A 19,003-nucleotide genomic window follows, 5' to 3' on the forward strand; every position below is an offset into this window, starting at 1 on the left:
ATTTAACCATTGTTTAACTTTAAAAACTAGTTTAATATTCGCGCAAAATTTCCGATACAGATCTGACCATAGAAAAACTATAATTAATCTTAATTTTATCGATGTAGGCTACAAGAAAAATAAACTATCGCAATCTATCATAATAGATTTCCAATTATTTCTGACATAATAAAAATATAAGCGAACATTCACATAAAAATAACTTTTCTAATGATTGATAAAGACAAATTACGTCATATTTACGCAGTCGCGCGACCGTAACTAATCGCGAATACTTCACTTATTGATAATAAAAATTAATAAATAAATACTGTAAATCGTATATATATATATAATAAATATTCGAACTCGGTATAATAAAATAAGTATTTACGCTCCGGGAAGCGCAGACGCACGAGTAGTGAAAGCACGTGAGGTGGCAGACGAACTACTACCACCCGTAGTTATCCTTCCCATAATTCCAATCAGACGTGCTGAATATGTCGACTGACTTAATACAATGGCTCTGACCGCTCTCGGTCTGGGCAGCCAAAGCAGTACACAGTTAACTAGAACGTTAGAAAAAGTATTCGAAGATGCACAGTTAACTGGTGAACTTAAACTCAGCGGAAGGAAATTAAGGGAATATCCGAAATTAGCCAGTGAATACGATTTGTGCGATACGGTAGCTGCAGGTAAGTCGAGCTAGGGCGGTGACATTTAAAAAGAACTGACATTCTCTTTAAAATTCCGTTACCTTTAACAGAAACTAGATCGGCTTACAAGTGAAAGTTTTTATTCCGTTTATTTTGTTTTGTTTTTTTTCGTTATTGTAACGAAGTTTGCCATTGGTTACGGTTATCCTTCTGTCATCCAGGTGAATTAGATGAGTCTTTGTTGAAATCTTTTGCAATAGGGAATATGTGAAGGGTAAATTAAACACTCCTAATACTGTTTAATGTAGAAATATTCCTGTTTTGCATATTTTAAAGTAGTTCTTGAGTTTTTTAGTTTCGCATTATTAAATTACTACACAAACATAATGTTGGGTAATCTAATGAGTAGGATTGGTAAATGACATGAAAAATGTATATTATTTTTATATTTTACAGTACAGACCTACATTTATAGCATATATTATATATATATTAATCTTCAGCTTTTATAGGTATTGTTTAATAAATATTCCCGAATATCTTTTTAATATTTTATATAATTTATTATTTAAACTGTTATTGAATCAATTTTTACAATCTGATGTAAATAATTGTTCATAATGTTTATACCTTGTGAAAAATGTAATAATAATAGTAATAGTAAATGTGAAATTCTTGTAATTTTTTGACATTTTTGGATAAATAACTCAAAATTTCCTTTATTTCTATCAACAAATTGAATTAAGTTTCTTTTTTTTTTAATTGTTGTAACAAATATTCATATACCAAACTGTAAAATTTATTTAATGTGTATTTTGGAGTATGTTAAAAATTGTTTGGCAGTTATTAACTAATATAAAGACTGGAGTGTGGTATAGCTTTTTTAGCTTCTCGTGGAATATAATTAATAGAAAGATACAATAGTGATTAATTTGAAAATGGAGTGATATAACTAATAATTAATGAATACTGTACTTTTAGATTAAATATTAAAAACTGTATTTGAATTTTTAATTCTGTGTAAATTTAGTACCATATAAATTTCAATATTAATTATTATTTAAAGAATAGATATTTTTTTGATTAATATGAATTAAAAGGCTGTTTAAAAATAAAAGTGTTTTGTACATACATTATAAAATAATTTTTTATAATGTATCTATTTAAATTATTTTATATTGATAAAAATATATTTAATTGATGACAAACTAATTAGAATTTCAATTTTATTTTTTAAATAATTTGGAATTGAATTTAAAATATTTACAAAGTTAACAAATGATTTAAAGAAAATATTTTTAGGAATATATTGCTTTTAACACAACAAATAACTTGGATTATATTTTCTTTTTCATTGCTGGAAAATATTTTAAAAATTGTTTTACAATATGCTGCTTTATTATGATTTTTATTACTATAAAATTTTTTTTTGAATTCATCAAGCAAATCTAACAGATACTAACGGTAACAGAAAATACAACAATCATTATTATTGCTTGATTTATCATAATAAAAGATTAGAATAATTAAATTTTTCTATTTTAATTTCAATTAAATTAAATTTATTTTGATTTTTATAAGGAAGATTCTGTTTTGTAAGTATGATTGTTAAATTTAAAAATTGGCAATAATCATACATGATTAATTTATTATAAAATTTAGGACACTATGAACTAAAATTGTTCAACTTTTTACTTTATTCCTTGATTAAATATTTCCATACACTAGTTATTAGTTTCTCTTCACTGTATCAAATAACATTTGATTAATAACCATTGACAAATATGTTATGCTTTTTTTTTATTAATAAAAGATGTTTACTTTGTGTTCATGTATATACTAGTATTTGTGATTTAGTGTCCTAAACTATAAATTCGACTTATTTATTATGACAGTAAAAAATTGCTTTTAAGTATTTATTCATTTGTTAAAAAATAATTAGTTTCTCTAAAATGACTTTGCATTTTTAATTACAATAAAAAAACTCATAACATATATTAAGTTCTCAAAAATGAATGGAACAGTTGTTAATCTGATTCAAAATATCAATTTTGTTTTAATAATAATCTGTTCTACCAAATACTATTAAAAATTTTTCTAATTAAAAAAAATTGAAATGTTATTAAAAATATCAGATTTAAAATTATGATTTAGATTTATTGGAAAAAAGTAATATATAGTTGTTATTTCAGCATTTATCATAATTACTGATATTCATATTTGCTTAATAGTAAATATGTCATTATGAATATACTATGTTATTTTAGATATGGATTCTATTGTAATTAAAAAAATAAGAGTATTATTTTCAATAATTTCGTTCCTTTCACGTTCCTTTCAGAACGTTCTTATATAAATATAAAAACTAACGTTAGTGTAAAATTCAAAATTATATTTACAAAAGAAAGATTATTCGATATAATTTCGGTAATATTTAATAAGAGTAGTGTGTCAATAGTGATAAATTTACAAGCATTGATCAAATAAAGTAGTTTGTTACTATAGTTACGTTATACATGGGTAGGTTGAAATTCACGTGAAGTGTCAGCGTGTAGTCATATTTGTTGACTCACAATGCGTTTCGGAAAAAATTAACATTTTGTTAAATGTGATTTTTTTTTTTTCCATTTCAACAGGAATACGAGTAAATAAATCTTCGCAACGTCCGGTGTTTGATGAAATATCCGGTTAAATTTCCCGTAAAATTTTATTAAATAATTTTGTCGTAATGGTAAAGTTGTGAAATGCAAAAAAATTTTATTTGTTAGATATCAATATACATATATTATAATAATAATTCTATACAAATACATAATAGTAATTATATTTGTTTTATCAGTTCGAATTATCACACGAATACAGATGATCATGCTACAATTTTTTGTTAAATTGAAACACATTTTTCAACTTTAGTTGCTTTTAATAATTTAATTTTCTAGTAAAAATAAGTTTTTCTTTATCGTAAATTACTCCGCGTGTGATTCATTCTATTTTAATAATCTAACGCATGTTCATTTTCACATGTGACAATAAATTATCTCTTAAATTTGATATTCTGTGCTTTTAAGACATTCGAAACTTCTTTTTATATTTGCAGTAACGTATTTTCATTTATAAATAGCGAAGGAAATTTATTATTGTATTTAATTTCATATTAAAAAAAATTCTTCATTATAATTATATTAATTATAACATATATCACTAAAAGAATTTTTCAACATTTCCTATCTGAAATTTTTAATAAAATCATTTGCTAAAGTGTTGATAAATTGCTCAATTATTTAATAAATAAAGATAAATCGCTTTAACGCATTGTTAAGTTTAATTTAGAAGTATTGCATCGATGATTTCTTTATTATCAAATAGGTAAAGTTTCATATCATTAGAACAGGTATATTCAAGATAAAGATACTGTTTTTTGCAGACAGTCAACACTGGATGACAAAAATATCTTAATATACTGTTTAAATATTTAAATGCGTAATGAGATTTTTACTATTCAAGCTGTATTCTATTTTTGAAATAAGTTGAAAGGAATCGAAGTATAGCCTTGAACAACATGCACAAACTTCCTGTTTTTTTTATTTTTTTATTTCATAGTAACACAGTAGCTCTAACTTGTAGTACGTTTATGCAAGAGATAATTTGCGATTGTGAATATTAAAAATGAGTAAATTTGATTGGCGTTATAATCTTTTTCTTAATTTGTAGAAATGGAAACTGTCGTCACGGGTTAAAAAAAGCTGCTTCGATTTGCATAAGTTATAATCAGATAATAGAATAAATAAAAGAAATTTTAAATATATTCAAGGATCTTTGCACCAGTTTGATTTTCATGTACTGTACTTTTATAGATTTCTTTTTATTTCCAATATAATTTTTCGTAATATTTAATTTCAATAAACTTACTGATAAAATGTTAATTTGAAGATCTAACTGAAAAAGCAATAGCTTTTTATTTGATTTAAAAAAATTTTTTATACAGTTTTATTCACTTTTTCTTTATTCCGGAATTAAATTGCAAAATATTTAAAAATTTCCGCAAAAGTAAATTTTCAGAATTTTTGAAGGTTGTTATTTTTTGGTCAGATGAACAAAATATAAAAGCTTTAAAAGATATAAATATTTCACGATAAAAAGGTTAATGCAAAAGTTCGCTTTTGCACGAATAATGATTGTGAAGATAACGATGGTGAATTATTTGTAAACGACATGGAAATAGTGCAAATGAAAGAAACACAAAGTACTGTAATGTTGTTGTTATGAAATTGTTTGCAGGGAATGGCCTTCTGTTGATCACGCAAACAAACAATTATTCTTTCATTCAAAATGAAATGAATGCTTCAATTTTAGGATTTCTCATTAAAACAATTAGAAAAAAAATTCGAGACTTATATATTTAAAAACGTTTGTATTGCTATTTTATTGACATATACAACTATAAACTTTTGAGTGGTTTTCATAAAATCGACCAAGAACAAAATCATAAAGCAACTGGTAAACTTCTCTGGAAGAATTTCAAAAGGAAAACGTTTTCTTAGATCTGGGAGTAAAAAATGAGAAGTTTGATAATGGACTTAATAGAAAAAATAAATGGCTTAATGGATTTCAGTAAACTTTGCTTAATGATTCATTTTCAGTGTTTTTTCGGTTCTAAAATTTATCAAATATTACTCAATTTTTTAAAAAATTTTTTGCGTTTTAAAAGTAATTTGTTTTAAATATTTTATTTTAAATATATCTAAATTTTTTAAGTCTAATAATAAACTCTAGAGTTTTATAGCGAAAAAATTTAATAAATGCTATTCTTTCGGTTAATTTTTAAATTCCCTAGTTTAAGTTGAAATTCATTTAGGAATTTGGAACTAAATTTTAATGTTTTTGGTTTTCAGAAATAATTAAATCTTCATTCGTCTTTTTTTCTGTACACTTAGACATCCGATCTGTATAGTTTTTTCTTTCCAAATATATCTGCGATAATTATCTTTAATTCTTTACACTGTGCAAGCGTAACTCTAAAAAATACAGTGGAATCCCTCTATTTAGAGGCACAAGGAAAAGTATTGTTATAGTAAGAAATTTTAAAAATATATTTCCTTCCTCATTTTACTTTGTCTAACTACAAATAGGATTATTTCTACAAAGTTCGACTTTGTTAGAAGAGAAAACCAAATAGTTTTATTAGGCGTGCTGTTATAGTATTATTATTAGCAAAAAATTTAGGCGCTAAAACGCAAAAAAAAACCACACGCTAAATCAGGTAACTACTCTGATCTGTACGGATGCCTACTGACTGCAGGTAACGTTCGTGCTGGAATAGATATATTAAGAAAATAGCCTACTACAATTTGATTTTCAAAACCGAGCGATAAATTAAAAATAATGCAGTAAATTAAATTTTAATTATTATCGTTGCAGAGAAAGGAAAATGCTATGCATTTTACGAGTACAATAGAGGAGAAAAATTATCTCTGAACGGACTTATCGCAATAGAGGATATCGTACAATCTAGAGAAGTTTTGCATTAAGTTAATATAAATTGCATAGGGAACTACTATAGAGTATGTATCTTATCGTTACGGAGGGATTTATCGTTATATCGAATCGCTGTACCGAGATTTGATTGTATTCTAATGTACAGTAAATATTACGTTTTATCGTGTTTATGGTTAAGCCATATTTTTAAAAATATGAATATAATCTCTATATTAGAATTAATACCTAATATTTGCGTGATGTTATTGGAATATATACATGAAAAAGATTCAGAGCACATCTGACTGAACAGGTGTGTAGGACATTGTCACCAAAGGATGGACACATATGGAAAAGGAAGAGGTCGAAAGCCAACGAACTTATTTCTATATTGATGGCATTGTCTGCAGAAGGAACAAGGGAAGGCTAATTTCCTGTCGGACTTAATTGTTAGTTTTTCATTTTCCAACGCACTACCACATTTTCAGTAGAAAGAATTCTACTGTTATATGCAAGTTTTGTCCGAAAATATCAAAATTTAAATAATTTTTAGTGTAGGTTGATAAGTAAGGATAAGATTTTCGCCTACAATGAAACGTCGCAAGTTATTCTAAGATAGGAAAAAATACATTATTAATGTGATTTTTATTTTTTATATTTCAATGAAATTATAGCCAGCTGTCTGTGAAAATATAATGTTTATACACAATAAAACTGATATTTGGAGAATTTTAAATAGTAGCCAATTTAATTATATGAAATTGTTTTTTATTTCAAAAAAATTGTAAAATAAAGAATATTACTTGTTTTCAAATCTTAACGAATATAATTTCCTATTTGTGTACAAACATAGAAAATTTATCCATGCTTAAAGTATTTACAAGTATTTACAATAAAGATTTGAAAATAATAATGTAGAAAGTAATTGCCCTATCTTGTAGCTTAGAGATTGTCTTTCATTGATGTTTCGTATTCAAGGTTATAAATTCTTACTCCGTGACCTTCATTAACATTTGTTTCTCATTCTCTTTCTCACACCACTGCTATATTCGTTGCGTCATCGTAACATTTTAATTATCGAGTCACTGATCACGACCAAAAATGATATCATCAAACGTTATTAAACAAGCAAAATCATTCCCGATTAATTTTTATATATTGTTATGTCACTTACATCACATCATTTTGTATCATTAAAAAGAAAAAGAAAGGATATTAAAATAGCTCATATATTTTACCGAAGATATTCTGATTATTTTAACAGTTGTGCTATTGTTTAGTCTAATTGGATGTAGCAAAACAAAAACAGATAACCTAGATTTCACAGCTTTGCGAAAAATACAAACAATTCAAGTGAATTCAAGTGTTAGAAAAGATTAAAGTAATTTAAAACGAACTAAATATACAAAATATTATATCCTGCTTTATTCGAATTTATCAATTTTTGCAAATTTTTTTTTAAAATATATCTTTGTGTGGGTTTTTTAATACGTAAGTATCTTCACTAAAAGTTCAAAGGCTGAACAAACATAAACGACGAGCTACATAGACTTATGAATCCATTTCTTGTAGCTTCATGCACAAACTATCCATATTATGCATACATCCTGCAATGGATCTCACTTTGTCTAATGCCTTCGGCTATCAAAAATCGAGTAACAGTTCGCTGTTCGATTCTGATGCACTGTGGGCACAAATGCCATCTGGCAGGGATGACTTTTGGTACAGGCTGCATACTGTATACTCTTTCAATATTATTAGTCTCAACCTTGTATGCTACGTTTCTTTTCTTTAATGGGGCTACGATAACAGGGATTCAATAAATAAGGTACTAACCTAAATAAGGTTAGTACCTTATTTATTAAATCTACCTCGTATATTCACTTATTTTTATTTTGTAGATATAAATAATAACAAACATTATATAACTATTGCATTTTGTACTTAAACCAATGAAAATAGTAAGTAATTATAAATTATTTTTTATAGCATATACAAAAGGAAATTCCACAATTTTGAATTATTATTTTTTCTGTCTAATTTAACCAATCCAAGCTATCGCCTATCTATTAATACAATTATTAAAGTAATTTTAAATGAACTAATTTTTATCGAATTTTAAATTAATCTTAACTCCATTTATAATGTTTTCATCAAATAACTTAGATTTTCTGTCTACATTGTTGATTAGAATTTTTTTAACTAAATAATTTGTTTAGAAATGTAATCAATTTGTACGATTGCATATTTTAAATTCATTCATCTTAATTTTAAGTCTGTAAATTATAAAATAAAAAAAAAAATAGCAATAATTTCAGAAATGTTAATTTTTATTTAAGAAAATTAGAAAAAGACTTCAAATATGCTTTCCTTCAGATGTGAATTAAAACTGTATATACCATAAAAGTAACGAGAAATTAATATTATTAAAGAGGAATTTTGTTAAACAAAATAGTCATCATTTTAAATAGAAGAGGAGCGATTTAAAAGTAGAACTTCCTAAGGGAACCGGATGAGGAAAAGGGAAAAAGTTCCTCTACTTCCCGCTTTGCCTCTTGTATTTAACCTTTTCATTTGTTTCATTTATGTATGTATTGTAATTATAAAAATAGAAACAAGTCGAAAAAATGTTTTTTATAATCAGTTTATTAAGCTTCAACTGTGCTACAAACTAAAAATTTTTAAACTTCGAAAATTTGAATGTTCGATAAAAATTAGGAAAAAAAAAAGTTTATTGTAATGACATTGTTTAAGGAAATGATGTTAATGACCGATCATGTAATTTAATGAGTTAAATATAAAAATATTTTAAGATGATAAGAAATAATTCCACAAAGTAAATATTTTCTCAAAATTTAGATTGACATGAAGATAAAAAAAAATTCTGCTAGTTGTAAATTGATTCAATACATTCAAAAGATGAAATTTTTTAAAATTCAAAGTTGTCGATTTCTATAAAAATAAATAAATAATACACGAAATCTTACAAAAGCTAAGTTTTAGTTTCGCTAATAAAACGAACTTAATTTGAAAGTGATATACCGATTTTAGAGAATTTGAATAATTATTAAAACCAATTATTAAAATGAGAAAAAAATCATTGTAATGCAAATTATAGTTATTAATCATTTAAGTATTTTTTGAAAAATATTACCATATCTTTCATTTTTGTTTCCACTTTAACAAAATTCTTACAAAGTATATTAGTGTTTTATTGTTAAGAGTAGAAGCTTTTCGTTTTGCGTATGTTTTTAATCAATCGTACAGGATAAAAACTTGTGAAATTTTCCCTATTTTTCAAATTAATGCAATACGAGTTTCGTGTGAATTTAAAATCTTTCGAGTTACATACTTTGTAATTATTTATCTTGTAACATGCAAAAGATGCAAATGAAATCGTTTCAATTATTTATAACGACAAAGCTCACTTGTTAGTTTAAATTGTTAGGATAATCGCGCAGTGAGGAATCTGGATTCAAATCTGATCTGGATCCTCGTGATTTTTAGTAAATATAATTTATCAATTAAAATTAATTTTGCTTTAAAATTTTAGAGTTTGTAAATGTTAGAACTATCAGGAAAAATTATTTTTGTTCGTGGATGGTTTGTTCTTCATTCTTCAGTCATGCATGACAACAATAACATGGGTCAAGTTGTTCGTAACGAGCAAAACTTGAAGCTACCCGTTAGCTTATTTGTTCTGAGGTCTTTAATTTCTTTAGTCTATTCCGCATTGTAATGTTTAATTCTCACAGCATTAAAACAAAACAGTGGTTATTTAAAGCTTCTCAATTGATTTTTACGTATTTTTTATTTTTTAAATTGTATTATCTCAGATAAATTCAGAAAGAATTGAGTACGAAATAAGACTAGATGACACTCTTAGGAATAAACTGAGGCATTTATTTTTCAGTTGTTATATTTAAATTGTCTGCAAATGTATTTCAGGTTAAAAATAAATTGAGCTCTGTTTTAACATAACGACCGAGAGCGATCTGACCCAGTAATATAGTTGTCTAATTGTATAAAGTCTTATTTTGAAAAATGACATCGAATTTCATTCAATTCATGCGCGATTTTTCTCTGAATTTAGTTTTATATTTTAATTTATTAGAAAAGAAATCTTGGGAATCTTTATTTGATTACCATTACCATATTGCGGAATTTAACTATTTCGCAATATTTCTTTTTTGCTTGCATCATAATTTTTTATGCAATGAAATTAATTTTAAAAGAACATTACTAATTATTTATAATTACTTAAAAGGAATTCTAATTAACATTATTTACATAATTTAACATTATTTAAATAAATAAATGTTTACATTTAATATTTATTCAACTTATAGCATTAGAATGTGCAATATAAGTTACAACGTGAGAAATTTTACTATCTTATAGCAGATACCAGTTTGTAAAATACTTAAGTATTTATGACGTTGTTCTGAATCAACATGTATCATTAAATAAAATTTAAGTGTTTTAAAATTATAAAATTTTCCACTGATATTTCGGATATATTGATGTCGAGAGAATAATTATAGCTAAACCATTAAATTTCATTTTATAACAAGTATTTTTTTATATTTATAAATGTCAATGATTATAAGGAATATTTACTTTAAATATTCATAATGATCTATCATTTATCATTCTAAAAAATAATAATAATCCAATATGAAAACTCATTCAATATTTTTTTAGTTTCTTCAAAGAGATTTTTAATTGAATGTAATTAATTAATTACAGTTAATGACCATCAAATGAACGGTATTGAAGAAACTAAATATATTTAGTTTTTTTTTTTAATCGTACAAAATTATTTGGTTTAACTTCTGCACCGGTTGACAAGATACAAAATTTGATTTAAAATGCGTTTCTTCTAAACTACCTAAATCTTTCACAATGGCATTTACAAAACTTAGGAATAATAAATTTTAAAATTATGTAAACAAAGTTTTGGCAGATGTTGCGAAGGAAAAGAAATGTACTGTTTTAATATTTTGTATTACGTAGAGATTTTATGTAGTTTAGAAAGAGATATTACATAGTTTTGCAAGAATTTAATAGAAAATGAATATAATAGAGAATGAATACATATTATATCTTTGATATCTTTTTGGCGACTAATATAATCGAAACTGAATTTGAAGAAGCTAAATGATATCCAATACATAGCTTCTTTTATATACAATATGCTTTTTGGAAGAACGTTTCTCCACAAAAGTGTCACAAGAATCCTTTCTATTGTAGTTACAGCTTTTTAAATTTATTCAATTTAAGAATTAAGTAATTATTCTTATTCTCATATCTATAAACCCGTGATGATTGCGTGTCTTTTCAAGATCGACATTTTTCACTTTCAAATCCAATGCTATGCCTCTAACGACTTTCGATTTCTAGATCTGTACATTTGTTATAGTTATTCTATGTATCGTGTTTCTTAAATTTTGATGTAAATGAAAAGAGAAGAGAATTTGCATTTGCACCAGAGCAGAGATGGAAGTGATTATGGCTGATTGAACCTAATTCGAGAAAGAGAAAGGTTATATAATTGATGAGCAGGATGTAATGGTTTAACGTATTTAAATATGTTAATATATATACGTATAAAATAGTTACATAATATAATGGCTCAGAAAATTACTATATAGCAGATTTGTTTTAAAGCTTTTATATAGGCTTAAATTGTGATAAACTTTTTTTTTTAATATTAAAACTTATTATTTGAACTTTACATGAAGTGTTGAGATTTCTTATAAAGAAGATGATGATTTTTAGAATATTTGCTAAATTAAAAGTAATATTTTTCCGATTTAAGTAATCTATGTATTTTCTTGCAATAAATAACAATTAAAAATTTTTTCTTATTGGAGAGTCAATATTTGTGCAATAAAGTTTGATATTTGAATTTTTATTCGAACTGTATTATTTATTTTTATGGATTTTTTCGAATCATGATGGTATTTCTTTTCCTCACCTAAATTGTTTTGCCCCATTTCTGGTCAGAGCTATCTATAAAAGCTTAATGGACATAAATTTACGTTAAGGAATATTAACTATGGAAGCTAAAAGCATTGTGGAAAATCCGATTCACCCTAATTAGGGAGGATATGGAAAGACCCCTGCAACAATGTTTCTCAATAATTGCACATTTACTAGCGTTGAGAAGTGATTTTATTATAAGGAAACATATACTGATATATATATATATATATATATATATATATATATACAGTATAACATTTATTTTTTCTTTAAAATTTTAGAGTTTGTAAATGTTAGTACTATCAGGAAAAAATTCTGTAGTCTACATACGTATATTTATTATCCGAGGAATTTATTTTTAATGAATATATGCATATTTATATATAGATAATATATTATATTCTTTGTCATAATGGGATTCAGTTTTAACGTCAAGAAAGATAAGAAGAAATGAGAGACTCATCAATATGCCCTATATAATTCGTTGCAGACAGTTTCTCTAAACAGTCTCTTTGATAATGCAGTTTAAAAAACAAATTCCAGATTTGTTTATTAAACAAACTATATATATGTGTGTGTGTTTCACTCAAAAATTTAGTTATTTTGGAATGTGTGCAAAATATTCTCGAGAATGTTCTTGTCACTTAAATTGTCGACGTAGAAATCATCTTAAAATTTTCCTTACATGTTACAATTGTGAACGACTGAAAAAGTGACTGATTATAGAAAAATTCTGTTAGTCTATTTTAAAATCTCTGCTCTAATAATGAACTTTTTAATTTCAGCAGAATTTAATAATCTATCAATATCAGCCACAACACAATAAGAAATCATTCTTTTTTCTTTAAGAGATCGGGTTTGAAACTGGATCCTCAAATTTTCAGGAATAATTCAGATAAATTTCAGATCTGCTCACTTATAATGGGCAAAAATGGTGTCAGCCTTTGATGCTACGTGTTACAAAACCTACAAACAATAATACAAATATATATATTTTCTGTGGAAACTAAGTCGAGATGGAACGCATTATAATTTTATAATTTTCCCCATTGAAGTTAATGGGATTTGCTTATTCGTTTAACGCCTTTTTCGCTTTAATCCGTCCCTGAAAACTGTCGCAAAGTCTTTTAGTTTACTTATATATTTAAATATTTTAATGGTATTGATTACTTTAAATTGTTTTTTGTTTTAATCAAACATGTTCTGTTTCGATATTAACTCGATAAATTAATTTAAAAAAACTATTTTTATTATTTGATCGAATTCAATTTAATATCTTTAATTTAATTGAACTTTTTTTTGAAATAAAAGACAAAAATAATCATGAACCACTATCATTTTCATAAAAAGCATTAAATCTCTTGACAACAGCCTTAGTTAATAATGTTTTATACAAATGTTACACTTAATTTGACTTAATTTTCATAATTTACTAAGTTTTAGAACTAACAAGTTCTAAAATCGATTCGTCATCATCAGTTTCCAACATTCGCTGTGTCTTCTTCAGTTTGGTAAAACTTCTACTCTATTTTGTTTGATCTTTCTTCAAACAGTCAAACCTGATTATTTGCAATAATTCGAGATATTCAACTTAAGATTTATACATATAATATCGTCTAGAATTCATCGAAAGTTATGATCAGAAAAAGAAAATTACCATTATTTTTCTTTTGTTTAAAAGATATATTTATAAAATTATAGTAAATCAAAACTATTAAATAAGTAAATTTTATTTTAAATTATATAAAATCTCAAATTTATTACCGCAATAAGGTAATAGGATGCATTTTTCTAGATAGTGATTAATTACTGAAATAATCAAAAAATATTTGAGTAATTGTATTGTATTTTAAATAATTTTGATACGTTAGCTATTGTAATTCATAAAATTCTTCCAACAGAAAGCATTAAAGTATTTACTCATTTCAGTCTATATATAAAATACAGTAACTAACTTATGACAACTATTTCACTAGTTATACGCTGTTTACTTATTGTTTACAGTAAGTCACAGGTTCAATTTTAATGTTTTGAAAAATGTATTCATATTTCTCATTTAATCAATTAAATATTTTAAAATATATTAATCATATGGTTATTTATTAATCTGGTATTTAATTGATTATAATTTATCATAAATTTGATATGGGAAATTTATTTTTCAAATTTAGAATAGCTTTTAAATGTAATAAATTACTTGGAACAGAAAAATATGCCATTTCTGAGTAATAAATGTTAACTTACGATATCTATTTCATTTAATTAAGAAAAATTTTCAGCATAATTTTTAGATGTTGATGAACTTTGCGCGTTTGATCTTTAAAAATTACATATAGACCCAGTTCAGTTACTAGAGTTAACACATATCTAAATCATCATCCCATTTGTTAATACTTATTGATGATTATTCTCGACACCCAGCCTTATTCGGCAAGAAAAGTAAATGGACCGGTCATTCTTGTCAATAACATGCAGTTATTCATCGAGCTGTTTTCTCCCTTTTTTAGGAACAAGTTCGTAGTCGTGTCAATAAATATTTCACACTCCCTAAAGATTGTCATCTCCCAGACTTTAATGTGCAAAAAAGGGAACCATAAATCACTCAGTTCGTGTTATACACACGTCTTTAACAGTATGATGCTTATGAAAGTGGGACAAGGTTTATCGTTCTTTTTTAACTATTCTAACTGGCACCGGTAAAGGTCAAGTTGGTGTTTTTAACCCTGTTAGATTTGAGTAAATTGACACGCATAGTTTTACTTATTGAGCTAAGAAATTATTATTTTCACTTTAAATAAGAGTTATTATTAAGTTAAGAAGAAGAAAAAAAAAAAAAAATTCGAAATCGCAATTCGTTACATTTATCGAAGATGAGAATCTTTCCAATTTTAGCAAATTTTTATTGAGAAACGAACAGTTAATTTATTTTTATAAAGTGTTGTGAGCGTTAGCCAAACATTAGATTAAGAGATTGTTGCCCGCAAGATGGCTATATCGTAATTGAACACGTGTATAAGAGTTTTCACAAAGAAGATTGCGATTTTGGTTAGTTTTAAAACCATAACTGAAATCGCATTTCGTTTCACGTTGAAAAGCTGAAGAATGACGAACTTGATATTTATATTAACAGCTTGTATTCCGTGATATAGAGAATCGAATATTTATTTAAGCAATAGTTCTATTTGTTTTTTGGATGCTAGACTTTATGGTGACAGTTTGTGAATCAAGCATGCTAAACATATGTTGATGAGATATGATGAATATTTAGTCTAATTTTATATCAGCAATGATTTGAATGTTATTTTCTTATTTTTATATGGATTTATATAAATACATTTGACATTTTAAACCAAACTAAAAGAAAGAGGATAGCTACATTCTTTTCTTAAAAGAAAATGAAAGTAATTACATTAATTGTTCTATTAATATAATATACTTTTTAATGTTTTATTAATTTATAAGTTTTTTATAATATTTTTCTACAGTAGAAACTATCTTATTTATAACAAATTGTTGAGCGATTAATTCATACTTTATGATTAGTTTATTCATATAATTGTAATTATTTAATAAGTTTCTGAATAGATATAAAATATAATTTCGATGAAATAAATGTATTGATGATTGCTTTGTCAGTAGAAAATCTAATGGAAAATGTTTTCCATCATATTCTAAGTATAGAACAGAATTATAGTCAAAACCAAAACAGAAACATGTAAAATGACTTGACTAATTCTTTATCATTTGTTTTGATCATTTTTCTCAATGAGAGATTCCATTTACGAAAATTTATTTTATAGTAATGCTTTTGTGTAATTAATATTTCAGTTTATTTTTATTTTATATAGTAGTAAAAAAGGCAATTTGATACAGTAACTTTATTATTTTTTAAGCATAATTTTACTTTATTTGCGGTTATTAATGAAACATTATTGTGAGTACCATCTGGACAAATAGAAACAACTTGGTTACTTCACAGAAAATTCAAGGTCAAACATCTCATTTCAAGTAAATCCCTTTTAGGAAATTTAAACTAATACTTCATTCGAATTTAAGATTATTTCAGTTCTAACAAAATAATAATTAATAATTCCAAATATAAAGTACAGGCAAAGATAAAAAGTTGCTATCGCATCCTGGTCAACATTCAGATGAGATGACGAATGCGTCATTTTAATACAAATCACTTAGAAATTTTAAATAAAATAATAATCGAAACGAATTTGCTTTTTATATTCGTGAGTTTTTTGACATAAATCATTATAATTGAGGTCTTTAATAATAATGTTTCTATCATGCTTGGCAAAAATCCTATTACCTTTCATTCTGAATGGTTTCTGATATTGCGCTATAACTTTAAGTCATTTCTCTGTTTCAATCTTTCAGCACTATTCGTAGATTTCGTCTCTGATTGATGATCTTGTCAATGTAGTTGGCATATCTTCATTATATCAACATTATGCAAATAATAGTCGTCATAATCGAAAAATTCTTTCTAAGTTACTCATCTGTTCATTTTATTGTAAAAAGACACCGCATTTTCTTTATCAGGGTCATCGACCAAAATTTATTATACGTATTTGTTTTTGTCAAAAACGACCGACAACATCAAATTTGATATATGAATAATCAAACATTATTTACAAGCTCATTTTGACATTTAATCTCGGTCTTTTTCCTGTGGTTTCCTATCTTGTTGATAAAATTCTTTAAAGATTGAAACACAATTAAATTCACTTTTTTTTTCTTCTCTCTAAACGGAAGATCCTTGAATCCTATCGCAAAAACATGCAAGCACAATTTGTCTTGAATGGAAATAAGAAGCGTGCAAGACAAATGCAACAAACTTTTTCACATCTCCATGCGAAAAAGTTTAGAAATAAAATTACTTTTTGAATCTTAATCTAAGTATCTAAAAACTTTTAGATTAAAATTGAAGTCGTCAGTAAATTGTGTAAGTTTTATATGCCTATTCACCACTTATTTCAGATTTGTTGCTATCTGACTTTCATCTATTTATACTAAAGAACAGTGGCGTGCCGTCATTGGAAGCGGTGGAAGCGCCGCTTCCCTCGTATTTTCTAAAAAATAAATACATATTGTGCGATTATTTTTATATAATTAAAATTAATATTTTATTATAACTGCATTATGTATCTTATTACAAATTTCTATACTACATGTGAAAAAAAACGATAAGATTGCTATTGTATATTCGAATATTAGTGGCGGAATGGAAGCGCTGTATTGTCAGCTTCCAAATAGCCAGATTATACTCATTCGCGCATGCGCTTTGCAGAGCACCAACCTCACCCGGTTTAGCTGGTGGAAGCTACATACGTATAACGCTTCCAATGGTTCTATCCAGGACCAGTTCTGGGCTGTTATCCGCCTGCCTGCTTAGATGTTTGGCCGCCCTCATCCCATTATGTGAATCACAAGTAGATTTATAACTTACCAGTAAATTTCTATCGGTTGGGTTATGTTTTTATGATAGTTCTGTATAGTTGACAGGAGTTTTAAAAAATCCATTAAAATATTTGATATTTTTATTCTGCTCTCCCATCTCATATTACTTACGGATTTCAATATTAAACCAGTGATATTACGATTTCGTGTGCCCCATCTATAAGGGTATGTAGAAAAAAAACGTAAAAAATTAACTGTTACTTTGGTAGCATCATTTACAACTAAATTTAATGAATGAGAGATGCACGAGGTACAGAAAAAGCTCTAGAATTTATTTTCGTTAAAATTTACGATTTATGTATCTGTTGTCATAAAAATTTTGTTTTTCCACTTTTTTCCCAAGACTAAAAATATTCAGGTACAAAGTAACTGGTTTCAATTTATTTCTACTTAAGAAGTAGTTAAATAATTAAGCGATTAGGGAATTGGGGACATAAATAAAATCCTGCTGAAAGAGACGGAATTTTACTTAAACAAAAGCTTAACGGAACCAATCTCTAGCAGCGTACAGTGGGGACTGATTTCTTCGTAATATTAGACGTAATAAAGACAGAAATTCTTCCAGTTCAATGAGAGTGACCGAAAAGTTGTAAATTTTGGAAATTTCCGTGGACACCTGGTCCTAAAACGAATTAGTTAGAAAACAAATGACTATTAAGTTTAACAAATTTAGATTTTTACAGCTATGGTGAGAAACGTTTAAAATTTACAACAACCCTGTCACGTTCTTTGAGGTATATTAGTGATGCGACAAAAGAGGCATTTGACATTGACCGGTATCGGCACCCTCGGGATTTGGCATGCATGCACGCACTGCACACCTACCAAGATCGTCTGTGATTCCGTCCATGAGCCACTGGTAGGGAACAATTTTAATTAAGTAGATTGTTTTAATATTTAAAAAAGTAAAGAATATTTTGTTATTTTTATGTACAGTACGTTTCTTCACAAAACTATATTTAATTATAATTTCTTTAAAAGTATATTCATACAATTGAATATTTTGTACCAGGTATGTATAATTGTATATCCATCACATATTTTATTTGAACAAGTAAGTTTTTATATAATTTTATTTTTAATTTTAGCCCTTATATCGTGGCTAGCGATTTAGAATGTAATTGTGATATTGAAAATTTATTTCAAAAAAGTTTTGGCTCAAGACCATATAATGAAAAAGAAAACATTATTAAAAGAGAAAGACCAATGCCTAAATTAAATATAAATACGTCAACAAAAAAATTTGTTCGACATTTTCACGATAAAATTTATGAAGACATAAAATGACTTTGTGGATGCATAAAAATGCAAAAATTGTTTTGTTGGCCTTGCCTACTATTTTCAAATAAAATTAGTGTGTGGAATAAGAATGGCTTTGACGATTTAAATAATTTGAGTAAAGCTGGCAAAAGACACGAATTGTAAATGCCACATAG

General features: G+C 26.1%; 1 protein-coding gene and 1 long non-coding RNA gene across 5 annotated transcripts in view; both read left to right on the forward strand.

The window, feature by feature from the left end:
• Positions 1-408: 408 nt before the first annotated feature.
• Positions 409-19,003, forward strand: part of Lrch (Leucine-rich-repeats and calponin homology domain protein) — an 81,510-nt gene continuing 62,915 nt past the window's right edge. For 2 of the 4 annotated variants that reach the window (XM_067265868.1, XM_067265869.1), the window contains exon 1: positions 411-674. In XM_067265868.1, coding sequence (XP_067121969.1) covers positions 500-674 — 175 coding nt within the window. In that variant the 5' untranslated portion in view covers positions 411-499. Of the gene's footprint in view, positions 675-19,003 lie in introns of all 4 variants that reach the window. The other 2 variants (XM_067265870.1, XM_067265871.1) reach the window with 2 other exon arrangements.
• Positions 18,544-18,978, forward strand: LOC136971408 (uncharacterized). The gene is made up of 2 exons (XR_010880160.1): positions 18,544-18,579; positions 18,656-18,978. It is a non-coding gene; the product is annotated as an uncharacterized lncRNA (long non-coding RNA).

The sequence above is a fragment of the Centruroides vittatus genome, unplaced genomic scaffold (genome assembly GCF_030686945.1).
Source record: "Centruroides vittatus isolate TY-2023 unplaced genomic scaffold, ASM3068694v2 contig_250, whole genome shotgun sequence".
Taxonomy (NCBI): Eukaryota; Metazoa; Arthropoda; class Arachnida; order Scorpiones; family Buthidae; genus Centruroides; species Centruroides vittatus.